Source organism: Pistacia vera, unplaced genomic scaffold (assembly GCF_008641045.1).
Source record: "Pistacia vera cultivar Batoury unplaced genomic scaffold, PisVer_v2 Contig95, whole genome shotgun sequence".
Lineage (NCBI taxonomy): Eukaryota > Viridiplantae > Streptophyta > Magnoliopsida > Sapindales > Anacardiaceae > Pistacia > Pistacia vera.
Window position 1 is genome coordinate 268,548 of NW_022196834.1, and position 22,809 is coordinate 291,356.

Consider the following 22,809-nt stretch of genomic DNA (forward strand, 5'->3'; position numbering starts at 1 on the left):
ACTTGATCCATACAGTCAAATTGAATATCCCAGCCCATCCAGACCCTATCACCTTAAAACTCAAAACCATTAAGTCTAACTATCCGAAAGAGAAATACGGCAAATATACATAGACTTATACAATCAACCTTAAAAGAGAATTTAAGAGTAAAAGTGATATGAATTCTTGCAACCTAATTCATATGTCTCTTTACTTCAACTAATTTTAACTCAACCTATGCTAGACTTCACTTGCAACACCTTAAAACAATTCGGCTAACACTCTACAAACAAACACAACCATTATACCACCTTAGAACAATACCTTCTATCAAACCTCAATCAACACAAACTCATTCCATTTTGAAATGTACAACACAAACTTGGAACACAACAAAATAAACCAACCCGAAAAGTGAGATGAATGGTAACCAAGTGAGATTAACTTACAAGATAGTTGACCAACGGATTAATCAAGCCTAAAGGAACTCCACCAGCTTGAATGATCAATCCACCACCAAGTTTGGCCAAACTTAGGTAAAGGAACTCAAAAGAAAACAATTCTCCAAGGCAAAATACTATTCATGCAATATTCAATGTCTAACTTCGTATTATGATAAAGTGGCCTTTAAATAGGCTTTACAAAACAAGGGAACTACCCTAACAAATATTACATGAATATTACAACAAAATATTACACAAAATATTAAGGGATAATTCCCCACTATACAATATCAAAAGTGCAAGTCATACCCATTTAATGCTATGGACAACATTTCCCTAAATTAAATATCTATGTTTCTAATCACAATTTTCTTGATTTTCCTTTACCATTTGAACCAAATAGCATCCACAACTTGAGCTTGAGCCAATGAAGCTTCTTCCCACTTGATCTCCACGGCTTGGGCTACAAAAAAGGGTTTGTGCCATGTCTTAGACCTTTAACACCTTTTGGACAAGTTTGTGAGCTTCATTGAGTGCTTTGGCCGAATATTGTCCATCTTGAGGTCCTTGAATCTTCAATGAACTCTCTTCCAATGTTTCTTTCTCTTTCTGTAAACATTACATAAGAACTTGAAGTGGATAGGATGGGATCTGTTGCAGAAGCTGACCCAGACGGTATTGGAATTGAACCATTTCCTAATGTATCTATCTTGTTTGAATATATAGAACAAGTTTAATTGAGATGACATGTTACTTTTATCTTCTCTTGTATCCTTGAAAGATTCCATTCAAAACAGTTTAACTAAAGCCAACAATTCGTTGAAATATTGTTTGATTGAATGCTAGTTGTGACAGAATTAATGGTGTAAATAGAAATTATTGGGCAGAGCAGACTGACATTAATTAGTTTTGTCTTTCTACATGACCATCTATATGATACTCCTATGTATGCAAACTTAGCTGAATGTCTCTAACATCAAAGGTAAGAAATATAAGCAAATAAGTGAATTTTGATTCAGCTGCTTGATTTTATACGAAGAATTGGAAGCCAATGATCTCTCCAACACTATAATATAAAAGGAGTGAAGGGAAAAATCAGAAACAAGAAACTAAAACTAAACTCATGGGTTCTTATTTGCGATATACAATTTCTAGCTGAAAACTGGGCAGCCCTCAACCACAACTCCTTTGGCAGTGGGGCAGGTAGCATATGGGCATCCATCAAGATCATTTCCCCACCAATCAACACTTACACTTTCTAAGCCCAAGCAAAAATATATTAGCACTCCCATGAATGCAAGTCCAGCATCCAATGCCCCAGAAAGAACATAATTGTAACGCTGCCACAAGTCTGGTCGATATCTATAAACAACAAATCCAGAGAGGAAACCCATAATAATCCAAGTAGTGTAGTTAACTGCAGTTGCTGGTGGCATCATCCCTGTGGCACCAATCAACACTGGCATGTTGATGAGTCTAATCCATTCTTGGTTTGGATATGCTTTCGCGGCCAACCACACCAGCATTGGAGCAATTGCTCCAGCTAAGAAAAACCAATTGATGGCCTCATAAGTCCCCAAATCTCCGAAAATTCTGCGTGGTCCGATCAGTCCCCATATGACTGATGCATCATAGAAGACAGTGTCACTTGGGCAAGTCCACACACTGTTGGAGGCTGTTGTCTCACAGATATCTGTGATTGTTTCCATTAGCCACCACGCAGTGCCCAAATATACTAAACAGGCTATGACAGTTCCTACAATCTAAGCAGATTTCAAGAGTTGTTATACTGAAGACCTTTTAATTCAAAAAAATAATGAAATAGAGTCTGGGATTATAGTTATATAGGCTACTAACCTGTGCCATGAACATTGTTCTTGGAGGAATCTTCATATAGTGGCCAAGCTTGAAGTCTTGCAGGAAGGTGATGGCCTGTGTCATACTTATGTAACCATACACCTTGAAGCACATGTTAGCAACAGGATACCCTGGGTAAATATACCCAATTATGTATTCTGTGATAATGTTCAAGCCCGGTGTCTGTCATCAGCAAGAGATCAACATATCATCCAAACAATGAAAAGAAAATGTTTTAGAAAAATATTTGCAGATATCAACAAGTTATAGGAGATTGATTACTTGTACAGGAAGTTATCAAAATCTTCAGTAGTTTACCTGGTTTGTGATGGCTGTAATGATTCCAATGGGAAGGGTGAATATAATAGCGATAACACATGCTAGTACAACACCCCACCATGGCAACTGAAGCTGGTCAATGTAATACTCACAAGCAAAAATAGTGGCTGCTATATTTACCAGAAGAATGCAAACAAACCACCACTCAGGGACTTGGTTATATCTCCTCATGAGTTTAGTATGTACATCCATTCCTTTTTCTTGAAAACTCGCTTTGCTCAGCTCCCATATCTCTCTGCATTTTCACCATTGCATAAGTGAATTGAGCTTTTATTCACATCATGGTCAAATTAATGTAACATTACTCAATTAATTGATTTATATGAGAGTTTAAAATTACCTTCCATGAAACAATGCAACATGAACAATTGTAGCCGTAAGTGCAGCAAATCCAACACCATAAGTCATGGCAAAAAATGTGCTCAAGTAAAGAGGCCCTTGTTTCTCATAAGCCGCAATGTCCAGGTGAAAATCAGAGTCAATAATGGCTGAAATGTTGTATTCTTGACCAGTTGATGTGAAAAGGTCGTCAGAAAATATAGGGAAGGTTTTGGCCTTGTAGATATCAAGCCAATAACATAAGGGGGTCAAAATGTACATGACAAAGAAAAATCCTGCAGCAACGTTGGCAGTGGCAAACCATGGGCTTGCAAGGGGGCTTCCAAGGTAGGACGAGATAGTGGACCAATCAATTCCAAGTGCACCAATTCCGAGCCCGTAAAGGCCTGAGCCAAGCTGTTGGGCCAAAACAGATTTGGGGAATATCCAGCATATCCAGGAGAGGGAAGTTAGCATTTCAAAGAGGTAGCCTGGGAAGACATAGTAAGCAAAGCTGCAAATAAAAGCTATGAGGAAGAATTGGGTACGTGTCAGACTACCCTTGGGCCGTTTCTCTTTCTCATGCAAAGCCCTGCAACAGAAAATACTGTATTGTCTGAGAAGGTTTCAAGCCCAAGAAGCCCTCTTCGTAATAGAAACGTTCTACGTACGTACACTGTGAATTTCTCCTTCATGAAAGTTACAAAGTATTCGGCCCAGCTAAGCCTGGAAATCTCGTACCTGAAGTTATTTACTACAGTCTAATTCTTACTCATAGTCATAGCTGGAAGATTTTTTTTTTTATTTTTCAAATCGTTTTATAGTAAGCGATTTCATAGCCGTAGATTAAATAAAGCCTTCATCTAATGTGACAAACATTCAAGGCATTATTGGGTGAGCTGATCTGCGTACCCGGTCCAATCCCTTGGAACCAGAACCGAACCCGAACTTAGACTCGGCGGCTCCTAACTGGATCGATCGATTCTGATTCCTAAATGCCTGAAAACAGGTTCTGATCCCGGGTCTACTGTCTAGTACCCAACATTGTTCATGCAAAATTACAAAGACACCTCTCTTGTTCAAAAAAATAACAAATATATATTGTGAAAATTACAAATACACTTCAAGTACCTTCGGTTCCACCTCAAGTACCTGTCGGTATCGGGTTCGATTCCTAAAGTGATGGAACCGAAACTAGAATCAGACCCGCACAGTGTCGGTTTCACCAAATTTGGAACCAGAACCGACATCCGGGTACCCATAAGTTCCAATTCTACCCTAAAAATTTGCACACCCCTATTTACTATAAAATGACAGGTTTGAAACTTGAAATCAGTGTTACGTCGGTAGTACTGAAATTATAACCCAACGAATGAGGCATGAAATAAGCCCAGAGGTATAAACACAACCTTCTACCCATTTAAAAAAATTAATTTTATTAAAAAAAATGTCTAAAGTTACCATCAGTTGACCCATAATATACACATTCTTAAAAACTCACGAGAGTCCTCATATATCTCCATCAGAAAATTTGACAGAAAATACCAAAGACATGAAATGAAAAATTAATACAAGTTAACTAAGTGAAGCAATATTTTACCTGAACAAAGAAACTTGAACAAGATTTGCAGGCCACCACATTGCTGCTGGTTCCACCAGATACTTTCTGAATATCCCAGCCCAACCAAATCCCAACACCTACCATTCAAACCTCATTAAATCTAGCTAACATTCCAAAGTTCTTCTTCAACTAATTTAAAAAAGAAGGGTCTGTGAATTCTTATAGAAGAATTTGATCATTTAAAATACCTGTGTTGTGAAGACAACTAGGAGAGAAACAAAGAAGGAGATGTGTTTCTTATAGAAGACTTTAACAACAGTAACAATATGAATGGCATAAACACTGCCAGCTCCAGAATTGGCAAAGATGGTGATAAGAACATGTTCTTTTACATTGAAAGGTCCAGGATTAAGCGTAAACTCCCAACGTGTCCCTTTAAAGAAGACACGGTCTGTGATTTTTGCAGCCATTAGTTGACCGAGAGGCACCACAGCAATCTGAGCTGAAATGGCTGTGATTGATAGAGGTTCTGTGCGGTACCAAAAGAACTGGTTTAGAAACGATAGGAGAACACATGAGAGGGTTCCCAAGACCCACATTCGAAATGTGAGAACTGGCAAAGAAGGGTCATCTGTGGTTGGTACGGTTAAGGCCACTTGTTTGACGGGTGAGTTCTCTTCAGGTTCTAGCAATTCAATAATCTCTGGTTGGGATTTTGATGATGATGATGATGATGATGCGATGTTGGTATCTTCATGATCCTTAGAAACTGCAACAAGAGTAATCAAGAGAGAGTGAAAATAAGAGACTTGGAACAAGAAAAATAAACTTTCAAATACAAAGTGAATTAAAGAAGTGAGAGGAAGGTTACTTAGAGGGGCCCTGATCTCGTGTGCAGATTCTTCCATAGTTTCTTTCTGAATCTGTAAATGTATTTTGTGGTTTAAGATCTGTTGCTCTAAATAGCTCTGTCAAATTTAATTAGTTGAGTGTCGTTGCAGCTGCTGGCCCACATGGTGATATTTTGAACATATTTACTAGATGAAATTTCATTCATCTTCTTAACAAGTTGTTGTATATATACCCATAGGAAGAATCCTAAATACATGGATGGGTACCTGGTGTTAACAACAACTTTACAGTGTGGTTATTAGTTAATTATTCAGAAATTTTGTGCAGTAATTCAGTTTCAAGTTACATGGAGGGGTTACAAATATTTTCTCTATGGACTCACCAAACAAAGAAGGTATAGATTATTTGTTTCCCGAACTAACTTTGTGAACTACCATTGTTTTACAGTTTCTACCTGCAAGTCTTTAACGACTAACAGGAATCATCTTTAAAGAGAGTCAGGTTCCTACAATTACTTTTAGTATATAATATTGAGCCACGTTGCATTTTCTTATAGAATGCTAAGTTGAAACTGAAAATCTTTCGCTGTCAGCTGAAGTCGTCAGAGCTTAGCTAAACCCTTCTGTATTTTTGTAGTATTCGATCGCACAATTTCATAAACCCACACTCATCAGAACCAGCCAGCAGAGTGCCTGAGCTGACCACATGTTTCATATTACAAGTTGAGATATGAAAAAACATGAAGAATTTAAGCCTCTAGACAAAAGGGTCAATATGCTTTTACTAGGGGTCTTCGGTTCTAGGTACCCTGTTGTTGATGCGTGATTTTGACACCAACCAAACGCATGTGTGAAATGTTGAGCGAGCCTAGAAGACACACGTGAATGTGAGAATGATAGTAAATGCAATGGAGAACAGCGTTTAAAGTGGTTCAGATGCTAAGGAAGCAAATCCTACGTCCACTGATTTTGTATTAATGATAGAGGTCAGGTCGCGTTCAACGGACTGACTTATAAATGATTATAAAAGAGAGAGAATGCTATATTTTCTTGAGAGAGGTCAGCTAATCCCTTAAATGAGAGAGGAGCTCTCAATTTATAGTGGGATGCATTAAGGTTATGATTACTAAATCTGTGAATTGGTGAGATTATCCGTGCAAATCCTTCTTTATGTCTCATTGCCCACCTTCTAAAGCGATTTACGCGATTTGGTGTAGTGATTAGACACGTGGAATCACTCTAGCTCTTGGCTGGTCTGACACGTACCCACTGCCCTGACAAGAGCATGCCGTCCCTGTCATTGTGTGAGATGGCTGCAAACATACTCAAGCTCTGACTTTTTATGCTGACTGGGTCTTGCGTCAGCCCTACTTTTTCAGGTATAACACCTGTATTTTTTTAAGGAACCGAAACCAGAACCGGAATTGACAGTTCCTCGAAATTTGGAACCGGAACCGGAATCGACGGTTCCAGTTCCTAGGTACCCAAAACCAAAACCTGTATTAACGGTTCTGGTTCCAGTTCTGGGTATCCTGTAAAATTACAGTGACCCCCCAAAAGTTATAAATACCCCCGCACCTGGCATTTGTTAACAAAAATAAAATTACAAATTATAAATTCAAAATTACAAACTCCATTACTTTGTAAAGATAGGTTCTCAAAAGTCAAACCAACTTACTTTAAATATTATGAAATATAAATATAAATGTATTCACATTATTTTTTCAACAAAATTTTTTATTAACCCCCTACTATTTAATTTTATTTTATATTAGTTTCGGCTTCCGGTTCCTAACTATAGAAATCGGAACCGCACAGCAACGGTTCCAAAAATTTGGAACCGGAACTTACCAGTTGACGGCCGGTTTCGGGTAGGAATAGGAACCAAACTCCGGGTACCTGCCGGTTCTGGTTCTAATCAGTTCTTTTGAACACCCCTAGCTTTTACTGTAAATTGTTCATGATTTTGATCCCTTCTTGTCTGTTGGCGAAGGCATGCCTTCAAATATGGGATAACAAAGATATAATTTTTGGCCCCAACTTCAACTACAAAGTTTGGTTAAGATTCACCATGACTTCTTTCAACATTACTAGAGTGTGTTAACTACATTCTATGATGATAGAAGAGAGGCGGCGGCTGCTTTCAAGTTTTTTCTCGTATTATGATTATGGACCTGAAATGATGTTGATTCAAGGCCCGTACGAAGATCCGGAACACAATAACTCATCTTCAGAGGCCCATCTTCTCTTTGAGTTCTCTAAGCCCAATTCAGCACTATGTCGTAGGACACATACACAATCCAGAGTCCAGGCAGCATTACAGCAATCTAATCCAAGATAAAGCCACTCCTCATGTCACCGAAAAGACTACAAAGGGACAAAACTTACCGTAAAACATAGGTCATGTTATGTAATTTGATGGGTTCCAAAACCCAATTTCTTCTTTATTTAGAAACAATTGATTGCAGAAGTACAGTAATGGAAGTAGAGCCTGCAATAATTCAGAGTGTATATAATATAAGATGAGGAAATGGACAACAAAAGAGGTGCCTACGGATGAGTCATTTGATTCATAATTTGGCAGCTTTGCACTGTTTTGAGTAAAATTCGGTCTCATATTCTGCAAAATTAAAAGGAAAAAGAAATGGTAAGTTGGTAATTTTAAAGACAAGATAATGTCAATAAATTCCTTTAACAGCTGCAAAGCAATTTGTCATGTTCTTCTCATAAGAAACCCACCAAATTCGGACACAACTGAACACTTTTAACAGTTGAGAAAACAAACCCTAGCAAGCACACATTCTCTAACTCTCTTACACGCCATCATCTACACACAACATGGGACACTGGTCAGGTTTGAACACGTAACATTTCTCTTTAATCTGCAGATGTAACTCTCCATTTCTTCATTATCTTTATTATTATATTCACCGTTCACGTGATCAACTCAATATAGAATTCTCCGTATTCTTTCAAAAAAAAATTCAGAATCCAGTAAAAGTTACTGTTTTTTGAGGCGGGGTTGTGCTTGTGTGGTTGAATTTGTATGTTCTAGTTTGAATTACTGGGTTGTAAGCCTTCTTGCGCCTGATCTTGTATTATTATTCATTTTAGGTAAATTTACTATGTCTTTATCAGTCTCTTTCACAATCGTTTTTATTCTCCAAAATATCTTGTTGGAAATCGTAACTTGATTTGTATCTTAATTTTTTTAGTATGATTTATTTCAGATTTTGATCTTTGACATTTACACTTATTACTCTTTTGTGTCTGTAGCCACAGATTTGGATTAACAGATAATAATCAAATGTAAGTTTCTGATTGTATTTATTAAGCTTTTTGTGTTTATTATTGATATTGATTTCCCTGGGACTGATTCTAGTACTCATCTTGAAGTTCAATTTGGGAGCAGCTGGTTAGTCTGTGTTTAGAGTAATCTCCAATGGGGGAGATTATTGGGCCAAGATTGTACAGCTGCTGTAATTGCAGAAACCATGTTGCCCTTCATGATGATGTTATTTCCAAGTCTTTTCAGGTACATAACTTTCATTCCCGATTTCTTTTCTGTAATTATTCTCTGGTTTCAGAATGGATCAATAAATGTTATCAGTCTGAATGTTCTCAATATGATTCTAAAGCCATTTTAAGGGTTAACCAGAAGAGCTAAAGGCTTAAAACTTGATCATGATAATTTTGTTATAGACTATTTTTAGTTGTATTGTAGAAATCAATCCTTATATCAGTTAAGCCAAGTAGTTTTATTAGGCCAAGTGAAGTGGGTCTTCATTTTGTATTGAATACATGTGTATATTAATTTGTTAATAGGGAAGAAATGGTCGAGCCTTTCTGTTCTCCCATGCTATGAATATTGTGGTTGGCCCTAAGGAGGACCGGCAACTGATGACCGGTCTCCACACGGTTGCTGATGTCTACTGCAGTGACTGCCGAGAGGTATTGGGTTGGAAATATGAACGAGCTTATGAGGAAACACAAAAGTACAAGGAAGGGAAATTCATTCTTGAGAAATCAAAAATAGCCAAGGAAAATTGGTAGTATCTATCTATGACTATGGCAATGACAAATTTCTAGCTTATTTTTCCTGATGTTGAGTGTGAGGATGCTTTCAAGTGTTTTATCTTACTTAGCTAGAAGATTTTCGGCAACTGAATATATTCACTTATTGTTCCTTTCTGTGTACTGTGGTCTTGTGTGGATATTGTAATGAAAATCATTGATTTTGTTAATAAGATTTGTGAATAATTTCTATAAATCATGCTTGTGATGAGCTTCATTTTCTGAGACATTTCCACCCTTTCATGATAAGAATGTTTTAGCTTCTGTTTTATCCTCAATGGGATATTAAGTTGTTAACATTATAGTTAATGTGAATGACAATGTTGCATCCCCATGCGTGGGCTCTCAATTCAGTCTTTGTCTGTATCTAATTGCCCTGTATGTGATACACAACTACCAGAGAAAACATCATTATGAAGCTCACTGCTCATAATTGAGAATAAACTAAAATTGTTTAGTAATGGCAGAAGCTGTGGAGATACTGGTGTCGTGCACTAACTGGACAGAAATGTAATAGGAAAAGTAGGGTGCGGTGCAAATAGAGAAGAGAATCTGTAATCTCATCTGTTTGTTGTTTGCTTAACCCAAATATATATTAAAGCAAAGGTGTTTACTGCATTTAGCCAATTAAAAAGATGGGATTTGTGTCACGTTTGGGAAGTTAATGGGATTATGTTGAATATAGTTGAGACATCTTTTTGGCTTTTCGCTACTTGAAAGACTACTCAGCCACTGATGCTATGGTTTAAAATTAAAACTAACTCAGCCTGGAATGAAACATTGAGTAGGGGAAATATAGGGATTATATATAATTAAAACGTTAAGATGAAACCAAATGAAAAGAATCTGTTGAAGAATGGCCTTATTTCCAATCTAACAGTCACAAGGAAATACCAGCAACAAGACAACAACTGAATCAAAATATGTCAAAAAAAAAAAAAAAATCATAACGAGTGAAATTTTAGTACATCAAATAACAGACATATTCTTTGTAATCCACCTCTTTCTGGCATCTTCCATTGCTTCCTCCCTCAACCTCAGCAGTTCCTGCAAAGACTGGTCATATTGTGTGGCGATTGCATCAAGCTCCATCTTTAGCTCAGAACACAGATGATCTTTCTCTGATAGCGATGGAGAGGAGATGCTCGACGAGCTTGGAACTTTTGATATGTCAGAGCATGAATCGATGAAGGATGTCTCAGAGTTCTGCATGGACCGGTTCATCAAAATAGATTCACCAACATTTATCCCATCAGTTTTATCATAAACTGAATCATGCGAACTGAAACCAAATGTATTTGAACCTTTATGGAATTCATGTCTGAAAGATTTGTCGGTACTGGGAGCTGAGGTGATTGAGACATCAAATTCAGTAGATACACCTGAACTGAAAGATTCTTGAGTGTCTTGATATTTCATAATGCCCAACTTTGAGGGGACACCTTTATCACTAACTGCCTCTGCAAAAGCCTTAATTGACTCTTCTGAATCCCTCAAGCACTTCAACAACATTAAATTGTTTTGCAGAACGCTACAACCATTGCATGAACTGTTCTGCAAACTAGAAGCACTACAAGATGAAGGATTCCAACTCGGCACCAGCTTGACTATCAAGTTATCAATCAACTCGGCTATAGAAACCACATCTTCATGTGACAAATCAAGTTGTTCAACCATCTCCTCAGCTATCGAAATTGCAGTATCAGAATCAAGGTAGAAAATAAAATGGATATTACTCACGTGACCTGATACAAACACAAAATTATCAGATGACAGCAGAGGGAACAAAATTGATATCTAATTCCACAGCAAATTAACTTACCACTTCTATCAACAATGCGTAGGGTAAATGAAATTGTATTATCATCATTTTTCTCTCCTCTCAGTCTGAATTCCTTGTTCTCAGTAAACTGCTGAAGTTCTAGAGTTAAAAATCGAGTGTCATTATTGCTTTTTGCGAAAGAGCTATCAGAAAGCTTCTTATAGTTAAGGTCTATGTCCATAGGATGAGTTTCAGATTGGGGCAAGTTCATTTCCATGGGAACAATATTTGGTAGTTGCAGGGGATTACAAACATGCTCCTTTGGATTTTCACAGGCAAGGAAGGGATCTTTCAAGAGCTCCACGGCACGCAATCGTAAGGATGCTGGGACAAGACACTTTTCTATGAATTGCTTAATCTGGGGGTTATTCACTTTACCAAGAGAAGCAGGCTTTATACCCTGCAAAGAAAGAAGTAGAGATAACGATCAAAATGCCAATTCAAAAAAGTGGCAATGGGTACAAGACCAACACATTGCAGGCAGTTGCAAACTTACAGAGGTAACCTTCTTATATATTTGTGCAGGATTTTTGCACTCATTGTATGGATATTCACAAGTAACCATCTCCAACATGCACATGCCAAAAGAGTATATATCAACAAGTTCATTGTATTCTTCTTCATAAAGCTCTGGTGCCATGAATTCTGGAGTGCCTGTGCAGTTGATGAGGAATTACTAAGATTGTCCAAGAGCCATTAAGTGGTTGAGAAATTAGAGTTATTACCAATAACACTTCGAGCCGTAGGCTGCTGCATGACAATTGCCAACCCAAGATCTCCGATTTTGACTTCTCCATTATTTCCATTGACAAATATATTGTCACATTTCAAATCTCGATGAATGATAGGAGGACAATGACTATGCAAATAGTGTAAACCTCGAAGAATCTGCCTTGCCCAGTTTTTGATCGCTTTCATGTCGACATTCTTATGCTTCTTACGATATCTATATCCACAGATATTTAAGACCTATATAAGTAATAAATCCAAAAGGGAAAAGAAAAGCACGAAAAAATCTGAGGAAACTCACTGTCTTAAACTCCCAGAAGTGAACAATTCCGTTATCATGTTAATAGTTTTGTTCTTATCATCCACCCAAGAGTTATAGAACTTGATGATATTTTCATGCTTCAAAGACTTGAGAAGATAAACCTCTGAATATAATCTTTCTAGCTGATCAGGTGACTGCAGTACATCTTCAATATTCACTTGGTTCCAAGCAACTTCTATCCCATCAACCTCATCAAATGCCTTATAACTGCACATACATTAAAAAAAGACACCAAAGCACAAAAGATTTGAAGTTAACAAACAAACATTTCTTAACAGCCATTACCAATTGGTCCAATTCAAGCTACCAACTACTAAAATAAGAAACTAAAAGGACAAAAATTACAGAGCCATACACAGTCTTGAATGCTCCTCTCCCCAAGATTTCATCGTACTGAAGAAAGAGAAACAAACAAAGACCATATCACTCAATCTAATAGAAGCAAACAACTCAAGGCAACAATATAAATAAACCACAAAATTCAACAAAATATACACTAAAATCTCTAATCCAGATCATTCCATTAGCTCATTTTTATTTAATCCCTAATTCCTCAATTGTGATAAAAGGCAACACAATATTCAATTTCGTTACCCGAATAGTAATTCAGCTACAAAAACAACAATGAAAACCGATAAATCAAATCTCCTCATACAGCCAAAAAAAAAAAAAAACACAAGAAGTTAACCCTAATTTCCCCTCAATCAAGCCGAAACCTATCAAATTGCAATAATGGAATGTAACAGAAAACTTAATATGCACAACTCTTAAAATAACAAAAATAAAAATAACAATATTTGGAAGAGACGAGAACCGTACCCGACCATACCGACCCGATGGATCCTTCTCCGTGAATTCACCATCTTCCGCCACCGATTTCCCCCGACCCGAATCGAAATTCATTTTTACAAAAAATTAAAAAAGCACAAACACAGACACGAAAGTCCACAACACACAAACGAAAATTAAAAGCAAAAAAAAAAAAAAAAACAAAGTATTAAAGGAGGTTTTTAATTTTGACTCCGATAGCAACCGAAGACGAGAGGCGGAGATGCTGTTGTTCAGAGAAAGCCTCACAAGCCACATAATAAGAATCGAATGCCGTTCCAAATCTGAACCGGCAAACGGTGTCGTACAAATGCATTTCCCGTTCCGAAGATTTCAATTCCATTCCTGAACTTCGATCGCAATTTGATATCTTCATCTTCATACCATTTTTTTTTAAACAAAAATAAAAAATTCTGTGATTCTGTGCTTTCAGAAGGAGAAGTGATTTAATTAAACCTAATACTGAAGTTAGAGACCTGTTTGAGAGCAAAAACTCGGGAATTAACAGCGGTGCAATGTCCACGCGAGAAGAAAGGAGCGTGGAGCTAACGACTCACGAGTTTTATGTATTTTACTTTTTTGTTTTACTTAGAATTTTATTTATGGGTAAATTTTACGCGTATCACGGGATCGGGGCGGTGGTATTAATTGTGTTGTATACAACTTGCTGTTATGGGCTTTATACGGTATTTACTATTTACAAGAGTAAACAACATGTCCCCACTCGATGTTTAACGATGTCGGTATTTGATTTTGATACCAACTATTTACACGTGAGAAATATTAAGCGAGCTTACAAGTCACACGCGATATAAAAATATTTAGTTAAATAAAAGGTGAAGAGTAATGTTTAAAGTGGTTCGGATGCTCAAAAACGAATTATATGTCCACTGATATTGTATTAATGAGAATAAAGTGAGGTCGCATTCAGCGAACTGAGTTACAGCTTAGAGAATACAAGAGAGAGAGTATGCTATTCCATAGTGAAATTAGTCAATCTCGCAAATAAGAGAAGAGTCATCTATTTATAGTGAAATGAATCAAAGTAATGATTACTAAATCTGCAAGTGGGTGGGTATCGTGCAAATCCTTCTCTGGTCCTATTGCTCACCTGCCCGAGTGATTTCCTCGACTTGTGTAGGGATTAGACACATGGACGATTTCCAACCATTTGCTAACCTGATATTCACCCACTGCACCGACAGGGGCATGCCACTCATGTCATTATGCGACGTGGTTGCATCTGAATTGTCGTGGAACCTTCCTATGTTCTGACCACCTTATACTAACAAGACTACACGTTAGCCTTACTTTTTCAGGTATAACAAATGAAATAACAATTTTCACCTTTGATTTCATAAATTTTAAATTCTATTCTTAAATTAACATAAAATTGTTTAATTTAATGGTTAAAACTTAAAAGGTAAGAATCTGAAATATATGAAACCAGGGGTGAGAACATTCCATTTTCCTAAACCTTGGGTGGTAACATGTTGTTTGCTCTATTTAAAACTTTATTAGTAAAAGAGCTTCAACTTAGGAGAATTAAAGTTTTATATATAAACATAATTAAATAAATATCATTATTTGTCACAATATTATGTTCATGTGTTTAATATAAATGTGATAATACATGTTTAAGAAAAGAATCCCAAATCATAAGAAATTTCCAGAAAAATTATAGATTCTCGAGTCATATGAGTCTAGTCTCGCACGAATGGGGTTTAATGATTCTAACCTCACTCTAATGGGGCATTCAATATTTTTTAGGGGTTATACCAATATTTTATAAAATATCGGAAAAGTCCATTTAAACAAGACTACTATCATTATACCCCATTTTTTGTATTGCAAGAGTCTAATGGCTCAAATTTATTGATAAGTTTTCTGTAAAAAGTCATTTTTTAACCAAATTTTAGTTAACAATATATATATTTTGCTTTTAATATGCACTTAATATATTTCCGACATTTCATATATGTTTTAATAATATATTCTTTCTAAAAAATCATAATATTCTATATTTTGATCTTAAATTAAAAGCTTTTGGTTATTTTCATGGAAACAATGGTATTAATGTGCTTAAGTGTGAAGATAAGGGTTAAAATATCTAAAAAATATTATGAGAGGTGTTCTACACCATTACGTCTTCTTGAATCGGATAAAGTGTTTGTTTATACCTTTTTTTTTTTTTTTTTAAAGATGAGATTGGTTTATATAACTAAATTGGTCTTGCAAATGGAGGCACCAAATAATTAAAAATATAAAGAGAAATATATCATGATAACAATAAATGCAATTACAAGGTGAATTTTCTAGTTGAATCAACTAGCTAAAAGTTCAATTAAAAAGCAGACGAAGGCGGTGCATGTGTTTTACTAGATGAATCCGTGACCGTCAGTGGTTTACACCGTGTATTGCGAGCGTGGGTATCAAACGCGAATTTTACGGCGCTAATTATACGGCGTCGTCTTTTATTGGAAGTACATCTCCTGAAAAACTAACAATAAATGTATGATCCGTGTATCCTAATAAAAGCTTCTCTCCTTGTGATGCTCGATTTCATACCTATGAAACGATACTCAGTTGTATCCGACCGAAAAATATCAAATCTATGATCACTAGATCTTATCATTGATGGCCAAACGAGGGCTAAGTATGATTGTCATCAACGGTTAGATGTGATTGTAATGGTCGGTCAGATCTGACAGACATAGATCTGACTTTTTCTGATCAGATCTACGAATATGATCGAAATAAAGTAAGATCGACGCATTATCAGCTATATCCAACCGATAATGCACCAATACGATAGATTTTAGTCACCTTTCGACAGTGGTGACCAAAATTTGATAAATATTGGTGGATGTGCTTATTTTTATCCATTTATAAACTTTTATTGTTAGAGGTGGTTAGTAAATTGATAAATTTAGAGAGTTAAAAATAATCTAATTATTTTAAACTAAAATGAATAGTATTGCATTTTAAAAAGAATTTTGAATACCGAAATAAATATATGTTTAAATAAGAAAATGGAATAAGATAAAGTAAAAATGTTGTACCCAAAGGGCCAAGGGTATCTAGCTTTGCTCTTTGTTAAAAACCTTTGAGCATTTGCAATTATAGCAATAAGAATTTGATGAAGAAAATTTCACAAATCAGAAATCACTCGATTAGGCAAACGACCAGGACCACCCATGTTATATTTACATTTATTTCAAAATCTCAGGATTTTATTAAATATATTTGCTATTTAAAATACCTTAATCCAAATGTAATCAATGTACATTCAAATAATAACACAATTAAGCTTACATATTTTTCAATTAGTTCGTTCTATATATGTGCAAATCAATATTCATTATTCACTACCATCTTTCAAGTATTGAATCTGCATTGTTGGAAAATTAAACATCCATGAACACAGGTAGCTATCTTATCTCATTGTATCATTGCTAATAAAACTTGTAACAGGAAAAGCGGAAAAAGGAACATAACACATTATCCCCCTTGCACATTCCAACTTCACCTTCTTCACACTAGTTCAGCTCCACAAAAAGGCTGGCCTGAGGATGCAATCCTGCTTCTTTCAAGGACAACGAGAGCTTATCTGACCCATATACAACCCTAGGGAAGTTGGAGACAAGACTGTAATCCTCAACTTCCAAGCAACCCAAAGAATCAACGTAGTCGTACACAGATTGGACTACTGCACTACTGTGGAACCTCCTCTCTTTGCGATCTCCATTTGGGAAGCGCACCAAAACCTAATTCCATTCAACAGCGAAAAATTTACAGTGATGTATTAGATTTGATAATTTCATATTCTCAACTACACAAAGAAGAAAAGAATAATTACTTGTGTGACATTAGGTCCTTTTTCAGGTTCATCACCAAGTGCAAGGGCTTTCTCCTGCCGCATTTTAGCTAATGCAGCCTCTCTTTCTGCAGCTTCACGTGCTGCTCTCTCACGAGCCTCTTCTTCCTCCTTACGCTTCCTCTCAGCTTCAGCAGCTTCCCTTTCCAAACGTTCTTGCTCTTCTCTCCTCTGGCGTTCCCTTGCCTTTATAAGACCAAAAAGATGGGGGAAAAGAGAAAGAAAAACATTTAGAAAATTAGAGAACAATAGCTACATAGTTCTTTATATAATGTAAGCCTTTGCCCGTTGAGGAGCACAAGTAATGGATGCTATCTGGTCCAGCATAACCAAGCACTACACAAAAGAAATACTGAATTTTAAAAGCAACATACTTGATCAGCTTCAAGTGCTGCTCTGTATGCTGCATCTTGCTCCTCCCGCAAACGCGTGTTGCTCCTTCTTTCTTCTGCATCAAGCCTCGCTTGAAGAAGAACAGGGTTACTTTCTTCAATCACTCTCTGCAGTATCATGAGCATTTCTTCAGGAGATTTGGGTCCCTCAATCTGTGGAGCCAGTAGAAACCAAAAAAAAATTAAGAAAAAGTATATCATTAGAAAAAAAAAAAAAAAAAAATTTCATCATAAACTACAGTGGAGAAAAGGGATTTTGGAACTAAAGCATCGGGATAGTTGCAATGTGATGCAAAATACTTTCGGCAAAGTAAAATTCAGTCTTCTGAAGGAGTATACTTAAATTCTCAAAAAGAGCTCTATAAAGCTGTAAATAAAGCAAAATAGTAAAATTCAGATAACCCAATCACGAAACTGAACCTAGAGCCAAATTCCAAGAGACTGACAGTTATTTTCTTCACTACACCTGTTCTCAATTGATATAAACAGGTCAGGGAAGACTAGATCCAGGCCCGTGCCTGAATATTTCTCCATGGGGTATTCAGTAAATTCTAAAAACATGTGCAGAGAAACTAGTTAGAGGTAGAGATGCTACAAATTGCTCTCCATTTGTATAAGATTAAATATGTGGGTAGATTTCCACCAAAGTAATTAGTTACGGAACATCCAATGCCAGTGAAGGGTAATACTGTAAGAGATGGAACTTTTTATTAGACTGAAGTAGAGCACAATAAAGCCAACAAATCCACTCCCCCAAAAAATTATAGGGAGAACATAACATCATTACCTAGTATTTTGGTTTATGATAACCTAAAAATTCAAGTTTCAAAAGCCAAATCTCAATCTCAAATTCAAGTTTCAAAAGCCAAATCTCAATCTCAAGTTGCTATTGGCCACTTCACTGTAACTGTCCCGGTTAATTGATCATTAAAGGTTTTAGTTGTGAGCAACCAAAAGTTGTGGTGAGATTTTGAAGCATAAAATCATTGGTGCCAAATGTATTTGACTTATGATTGAGAAACTTCATAAGCAATTCTGGGCGCTCTCAGATTAAAATAAGAGACACACCCCAATATTAGGTGGCATAGATGCTACATTTTCACCCGAAGCTGAAGCAGTGATAAAAACAACTTGAACCAAATTACAATAACAGATATTCACGAAGATATCAGGCCCTTCGACCAGGCCATGAACTACAGAGCCATGTGCCATAAATTACTCAACCTAGCCCATAACCTTAAACATAACAGATAAATAAGGACATATGTATAACAGCTCCCTAACTTGTTTGCAAGTATAGATCACAAAATTTCACGATAGTTGAAGTTTTCCTTTTCCATCTTACTACTACACAAAAGTTTCCAACTACAACCCTAATAAACTACAGGTATTAAAACAAAGGACAATGAAAAGAAATGGTTAAATACAACATACCAACCAATTTCAAAGCGAAGAAGTAACATCTAGCGAGGAAGTAATATGCATCCATATAATCCAAATCAAACTGGTCCACTATTGGTTAAAACTATTAAGTATCATGGCTTTCCACCAGCACTTATTATCAAATGATATAACAGATAGATACACACCCACTGAAAACATGTCCTAACAGTCTCATGCCATTTCCTATATTTTCCATTTAATGTGACCAGACCGATGTATAAACTTAATGAAACCAAAAAGAAACTATAAAGTTTTTTCCTCTTTCAATCATTAAGTTTTTTCCCCAACTCTTAGTTTATCTTCTTATAGCAGTAACACCAGGAACTCAAAAACCTCCAGTACAGTTCACCGAACAATCACTTCATTCCCTATAAACAAACCAATCTACAACAAATATAACTACAACAAATCACATGTAAAACAACATAAAATATTCTTACTAAGCAAAGCTAAACAAAGATTCGTGATGCGATACCTGTTGAAGTAAAGCTATCCTCTGGTTCGTGGCAGGCATAACCACTGCACAAAATGGGAACCTCGATGCTTTCAAGCTATTACTCATTTTAAATCCTTCACTAGCCCTAATACTCCCACCCCAAGCAACAAAATTCTCGTTCACAAACGCCGCCAACACCTCGTTACACAACGTCCCCCCGCAAAACGAGGGCGTATCGGGATGGTCTGGCGAGTGCAAGTACACGAACAATAACTTAAACGCACCCCTTGACCTCTGCAAAGCGTCCATGAAACCCTCCGAAACAAAATTAGGCTTTAAACTCCCATAATCTCTCTCAAAAGCCGACACAAACTCCATCGCTTCCGAAGCCGCGGCCGAAACCGAAACCAAACGATCCGATGACTCGCCATTCCGGCCCGAACCCGAACCCAGCCCGATCATTCCCAACGAATACGACAAAACACCCCCAGCAGCCCATAGACCAAACCCGACAGCACCCGAAATGAGCCCGATACTTCCGGAAATTACAGAATAAGGTAAGGTGATTACTTTCCAAGCCAAACCAGGCCCAGCAACGACATTTCCAGAAGAATCGGAGCGGTCAATGGAACTTTGACCATCACGAGACGATAAATTGGAATGAACGGTGGTATTATTGCCGGTGGTAGAAGTTTGTAGCGGCGGATTAGTGGAAGTGAAGGATGAGATCGCGAGTTCCAGGTCCCAATCATGTGCTTGAAGTATCTCCGTACACAAATCGGGATCTTCTAAGCCAGTGATCGCTTGAAAATACGCTAATTTATCGGCTACATCAACCATTATCTCTCTATACCAAAAGGGAAAAACAATTGAATTAGGGTTAGATATACTCCGAATACAGAAATTGAAAAACTTCTACTGATTTTTCTTTTCAAATTTTCTTCTTCTTTTCTGGAAACCAACGGAAATGTTCTCGTTCAGTTGTTCTTGGGGTTTATAGTTTTGGCATGGAATAACTAAAAGGACCAGCAGTTCGTCTGAAATTACCCAAATGCCACTGGCTGCGAAAGAGAAATGCAGTTGTGTCGTTTGCGTTTTGTTGTCGTTTATCTTTTTCGTTCAGTTTATTGGGAAGTGAAACGAGGATGGGATGGGTAAAAATGGCAAATCAAACTCTAACAAGTGGAAATGGAATGGAACGACACCATTTTGATGTGACTGAACTCTATTAATTTTTGAAAATCCAGACACGGTTCCCCTCTAAATAACATGAATGCCACCGACAGTTTATAGATGTATTTTAGATTTATTACATTTTAACGTACCTAACGGATGTTATTTATTATTATTATTATTATTTTTACCTAAGGTGTCGGGCAGCACAGTAATTTACTGTTACGATCTCTATTTAAATCATGGGTGTTCAGATAAAAAATCGAATATGAGATCATATATTAATTGTAAATACTCATATAGTGAATCTAAATACCACCTAATTATTTATCATGTACATTATGTAATTTAATATGATGAAGTTCCAACAAACAATGCCTAAAATAAATGAAATAAAATCTAAAACAAATTGAATATAAAAAATGGGTTGAAATAGGAGATTAAGACCACTAGATCTAAATCTAAGAAGTCCATCCAAACAAGAATTCTCTATGAGACAGGTAAGGATACACTATTCTAAACCACCCTTAGATAGCTAGGTGAGGCGATAAGGATTCTTGAGTGTATTACTCAAGAGATTTTGAGTTTGATTCTTTCAGTTGCTAATAAGAGTGGTTACTAGAGGGTTTACCCGATCCTTAACTTCAAGACCTCCGGGAGACTGGCCCGTGTATTATAGATGGTAGAGTTACGAAAAGAATGTATTATTCAAGCAACAAAGCTACGGACACCGAAAATTTTGCACCAAAAATGTGTACCGGCCTACGTGTATGTGTGACTCAATTTTTTTATGAATATTTTTCTAGTGAACGGCCGTCCATCAAATATGGACGGCCGTTCACTCACATGGACTCCCGTCCATTTTATATGGACGGGGGTCCATTTACTACGGACGGGCATCCCCATTTAAAGGACACTCGTCCATAAATAAAATACAATAAATTTTTTTTATAAACATTAGGGATGACCGTCCACCAATTGTGGACAGCCGTCCCTTATGTTTGGACGGACGTCCGTAAGAAATGGACGCCCGTCCTTGACCCAAATATGAAAATAAAAAAAAAAAAACTTTGGGGACGCCGTGTGGACGGTCGTCCCTTACTTTTTTACGGGCGTCCATAAGAAATGGATGCCTATACATTATTTTGCTTTTACAAATCAAAAAAGAAAATCTTTGGACGGTCGTCCATACTTTCACTATGGACGGGTCCGTAAATAATGGACGCCCGTCCATTCTTTGGTTTCAAATAAAAAATAAAAAATATGGACTTGTCCATTAATTGTGGACGGGCGTCCGTAAGTGATGGACGACCGTCCTCCATTATGTAAAGGACGGTCGTCCCTAAGTAATGGATGGCCGTTCATTATGTAAAGGACGGTCGTCCCTAATTAATGGACGGCCGTCCTTTACTGTAGTTAAAATTTAAAAAAAAAGTTCACAATATTAGGTTAAAAAGTTTGGGGAAATTTCTAAACAACAAAGCTACAGCCATTACCATCTTCTTCGTCTTCCATCTACGGGCTTGCTTGTTCTTCGTCTTCGCGTCTTCGTCTGCGTCTTCTGCGGTTGTTCTTCGTCTTCCTCATCTGCCATTGGTAATTAGACACTTCCGTTTTTCAATTTTTTCTTTTTTGTTGGATGAATGTGTTGGATTCTGAGTTGGATGGAGTTGAGTTGAAATCCAGTCAATTTGGTGGGACTGGTTTGTGTGATTGATAGAAGTGTTCTGCCATAGCAATGTAGGGGTTAATTAAATATAAAGTTGTATAGGGATGTTTCAATTGATTAATTGTTTGATTCAGTGCTCCATAGCATCCGAACCCTTTTTCAATGTTTATTTTCCTTTGTGGTGATGTTCAGTGTAAACGGAAAATTGCCTTTCTTAAATGCTAAAAATTATACCGGAAGTAGTTTCATTCACATGTTTTGCCTAAAATTTCCATTATTCTAAGTTATCCTGACTTACATGTCCACTGAAAACAACGTCAATACCATATGAGTAAAGTAATTCTTCCATCTCCACTCTCATACACTCTGCTTCTCTGTAATGAGCTATGTACGCTTAAGTGCATATATAATGATACATATATAAAGCAGTACCCTTTGAAGTGATTAATGTCATTAAAATATAATGATACATATATAAAGCAATACCCTTTGAAGTGATAACCTGTCTAAGGTAATATAAAATTATGGGTCCAGACTTTGGTCCAATTTAAAAAGTAAGAAACCCCTATAATTGATAATTAACCATTTAAACTTGGTCCTGAATATGTGGCGATTTTATAAATAACACCTGCTTGAAAGGGATTTAGGCATACTTTTCATTATCTTTCTCACCTAATTTGGAAACTATGGTTATT

General features: G+C 36.7%; 4 protein-coding genes across 8 annotated transcripts; 1 reads left to right on the forward strand and 3 right to left on the reverse strand.

Moving 5' to 3' along the window:
• Positions 1 to 1,511: 1,511 nt before the first annotated feature.
• LOC116120929 (oligopeptide transporter 7-like) lies at positions 1,512 to 5,406 on the reverse strand. Its single transcript, XM_031406914.1, has 6 exons — positions 4,747 to 5,406; positions 4,538 to 4,635; positions 2,960 to 3,529; positions 2,599 to 2,854; positions 2,281 to 2,463; positions 1,512 to 2,186 (listed from the first exon to the last, which is right to left on the reverse strand). The coding sequence occupies exons 1-6, from the start codon at positions 5,404 to 5,406 to the stop codon at positions 1,575 to 1,577; spliced, it is 2,379 nt and encodes a 792-aa protein (XP_031262774.1). The 3' UTR covers positions 1,512 to 1,574.
• A 2,629-nt stretch (positions 5,407 to 8,035) lies between these two features.
• LOC116120908 (protein yippee-like At4g27745) lies at positions 8,036 to 9,616 on the forward strand. Of its 4 annotated transcripts, none has more exons than XM_031406890.1 (4): positions 8,038 to 8,203; positions 8,580 to 8,658; positions 8,746 to 8,884; positions 9,175 to 9,616. In XM_031406890.1, the coding sequence occupies exons 3-4, from the start codon at positions 8,792 to 8,794 to the stop codon at positions 9,400 to 9,402; spliced, it is 321 nt and encodes a 106-aa protein (XP_031262750.1). In that variant the 5' UTR covers positions 8,038 to 8,203; positions 8,580 to 8,658; positions 8,746 to 8,791; the 3' UTR covers positions 9,403 to 9,616. The 4 variants fall into 4 exon arrangements, with proteins under 4 accessions (XP_031262752.1, XP_031262750.1, XP_031262749.1 ...); XM_031406889.1 differs by having other exon boundaries at positions 8,040 to 8,203; positions 8,626 to 8,658; XM_031406891.1 differs by lacking the exon at positions 8,038 to 8,203 and adding an exon at positions 8,370 to 8,463 and having other exon boundaries at positions 8,626 to 8,658.
• A 633-nt stretch (positions 9,617 to 10,249) lies between these two features.
• Positions 10,250 to 13,584, reverse strand: LOC116120882 (serine/threonine-protein kinase WNK8). Of its 2 annotated transcripts, XM_031406851.1 has the most exons (7): positions 13,116 to 13,584; positions 12,652 to 12,689; positions 12,276 to 12,503; positions 11,971 to 12,191; positions 11,742 to 11,899; positions 11,246 to 11,645; positions 10,250 to 11,168 (listed from the first exon to the last, which is right to left on the reverse strand). In XM_031406851.1, exons 1-7 carry the CDS (start codon positions 13,197 to 13,199, stop codon positions 10,393 to 10,395), a joined length of 1,905 nt encoding a protein of 634 aa, XP_031262711.1. In that variant the 5' UTR covers positions 13,200 to 13,584; the 3' UTR covers positions 10,250 to 10,392. The 2 variants fall into 2 exon arrangements, with proteins under 2 accessions (XP_031262711.1, XP_031262712.1); XM_031406852.1 differs by lacking the exon at positions 12,652 to 12,689.
• Positions 13,585 to 16,500: 2,916 nt separating this feature from the next.
• Positions 16,501 to 20,163, reverse strand: LOC116120913 (plant UBX domain-containing protein 10-like). The gene is made up of 4 exons (XM_031406899.1): positions 19,312 to 20,163; positions 17,376 to 17,546; positions 16,984 to 17,187; positions 16,501 to 16,891 (listed from the first exon to the last, which is right to left on the reverse strand). Exons 1-4 carry the CDS (start codon positions 20,110 to 20,112, stop codon positions 16,664 to 16,666), a joined length of 1,404 nt encoding a protein of 467 aa, XP_031262759.1. The 5' UTR covers positions 20,113 to 20,163; the 3' UTR covers positions 16,501 to 16,663.
• Between the last annotated feature and the right edge of the window lie 2,646 nt (positions 20,164 to 22,809).

Coding starts and splice junctions, on each gene's coding strand:
- LOC116120929 (XM_031406914.1), bottom strand. CDS start 5,406: ATGGAAGAATCTGCACACGAGATCAGGGCCCCTCTAAGTAACCTTCCT. Junction 3,530..4,537: donor GTTCAAGTTTCTTTGTTCAG/GTAAAATATTGC, acceptor TTTCTGTTGCAG/GGCTTTGCATGAGAAAGAGA. Junction 2,855..2,959: donor GTTGCATTGTTTCATGGAAG/GTAATTTTAAAC, acceptor GTGAAAATGCAG/AGAGATATGGGAGCTGAGCA.
- LOC116120908 (XM_031406892.1), top strand. CDS start 8,792: ATGGGGGAGATTATTGGGCCAAGATTGTACAGCTGCTGTAATTGCAGA. Junction 8,885..9,174: donor TTATTTCCAAGTCTTTTCAG/GTACATAACTTT, acceptor ATTTGTTAATAG/GGAAGAAATGGTCGAGCCTT.
- LOC116120882 (XM_031406851.1), bottom strand. CDS start 13,199: ATGAATTTCGATTCGGGTCGGGGGAAATCGGTGGCGGAAGATGGTGAA. Junction 11,646..11,741: donor TATATAAGAAGGTTACCTCT/GTAAGTTTGCAA, acceptor CTTTCTTTGCAG/GGTATAAAGCCTGCTTCTCT. Junction 11,169..11,245: donor ACGCATTGTTGATAGAAGTG/GTAAGTTAATTT, acceptor TGTTTGTATCAG/GTCACGTGAGTAATATCCAT.
- LOC116120913 (XM_031406899.1), bottom strand. CDS start 20,112: ATGGTTGATGTAGCCGATAAATTAGCGTATTTTCAAGCGATCACTGGC. Junction 17,188..17,375: donor CAGCACTTGAAGCTGATCAA/GTATGTTGCTTT, acceptor GGTCTTATAAAG/GCAAGGGAACGCCAGAGGAG. Junction 16,892..16,983: donor AAGGACCTAATGTCACACAA/GTAATTATTCTT, acceptor GAATGGAATTAG/GTTTTGGTGCGCTTCCCAAA.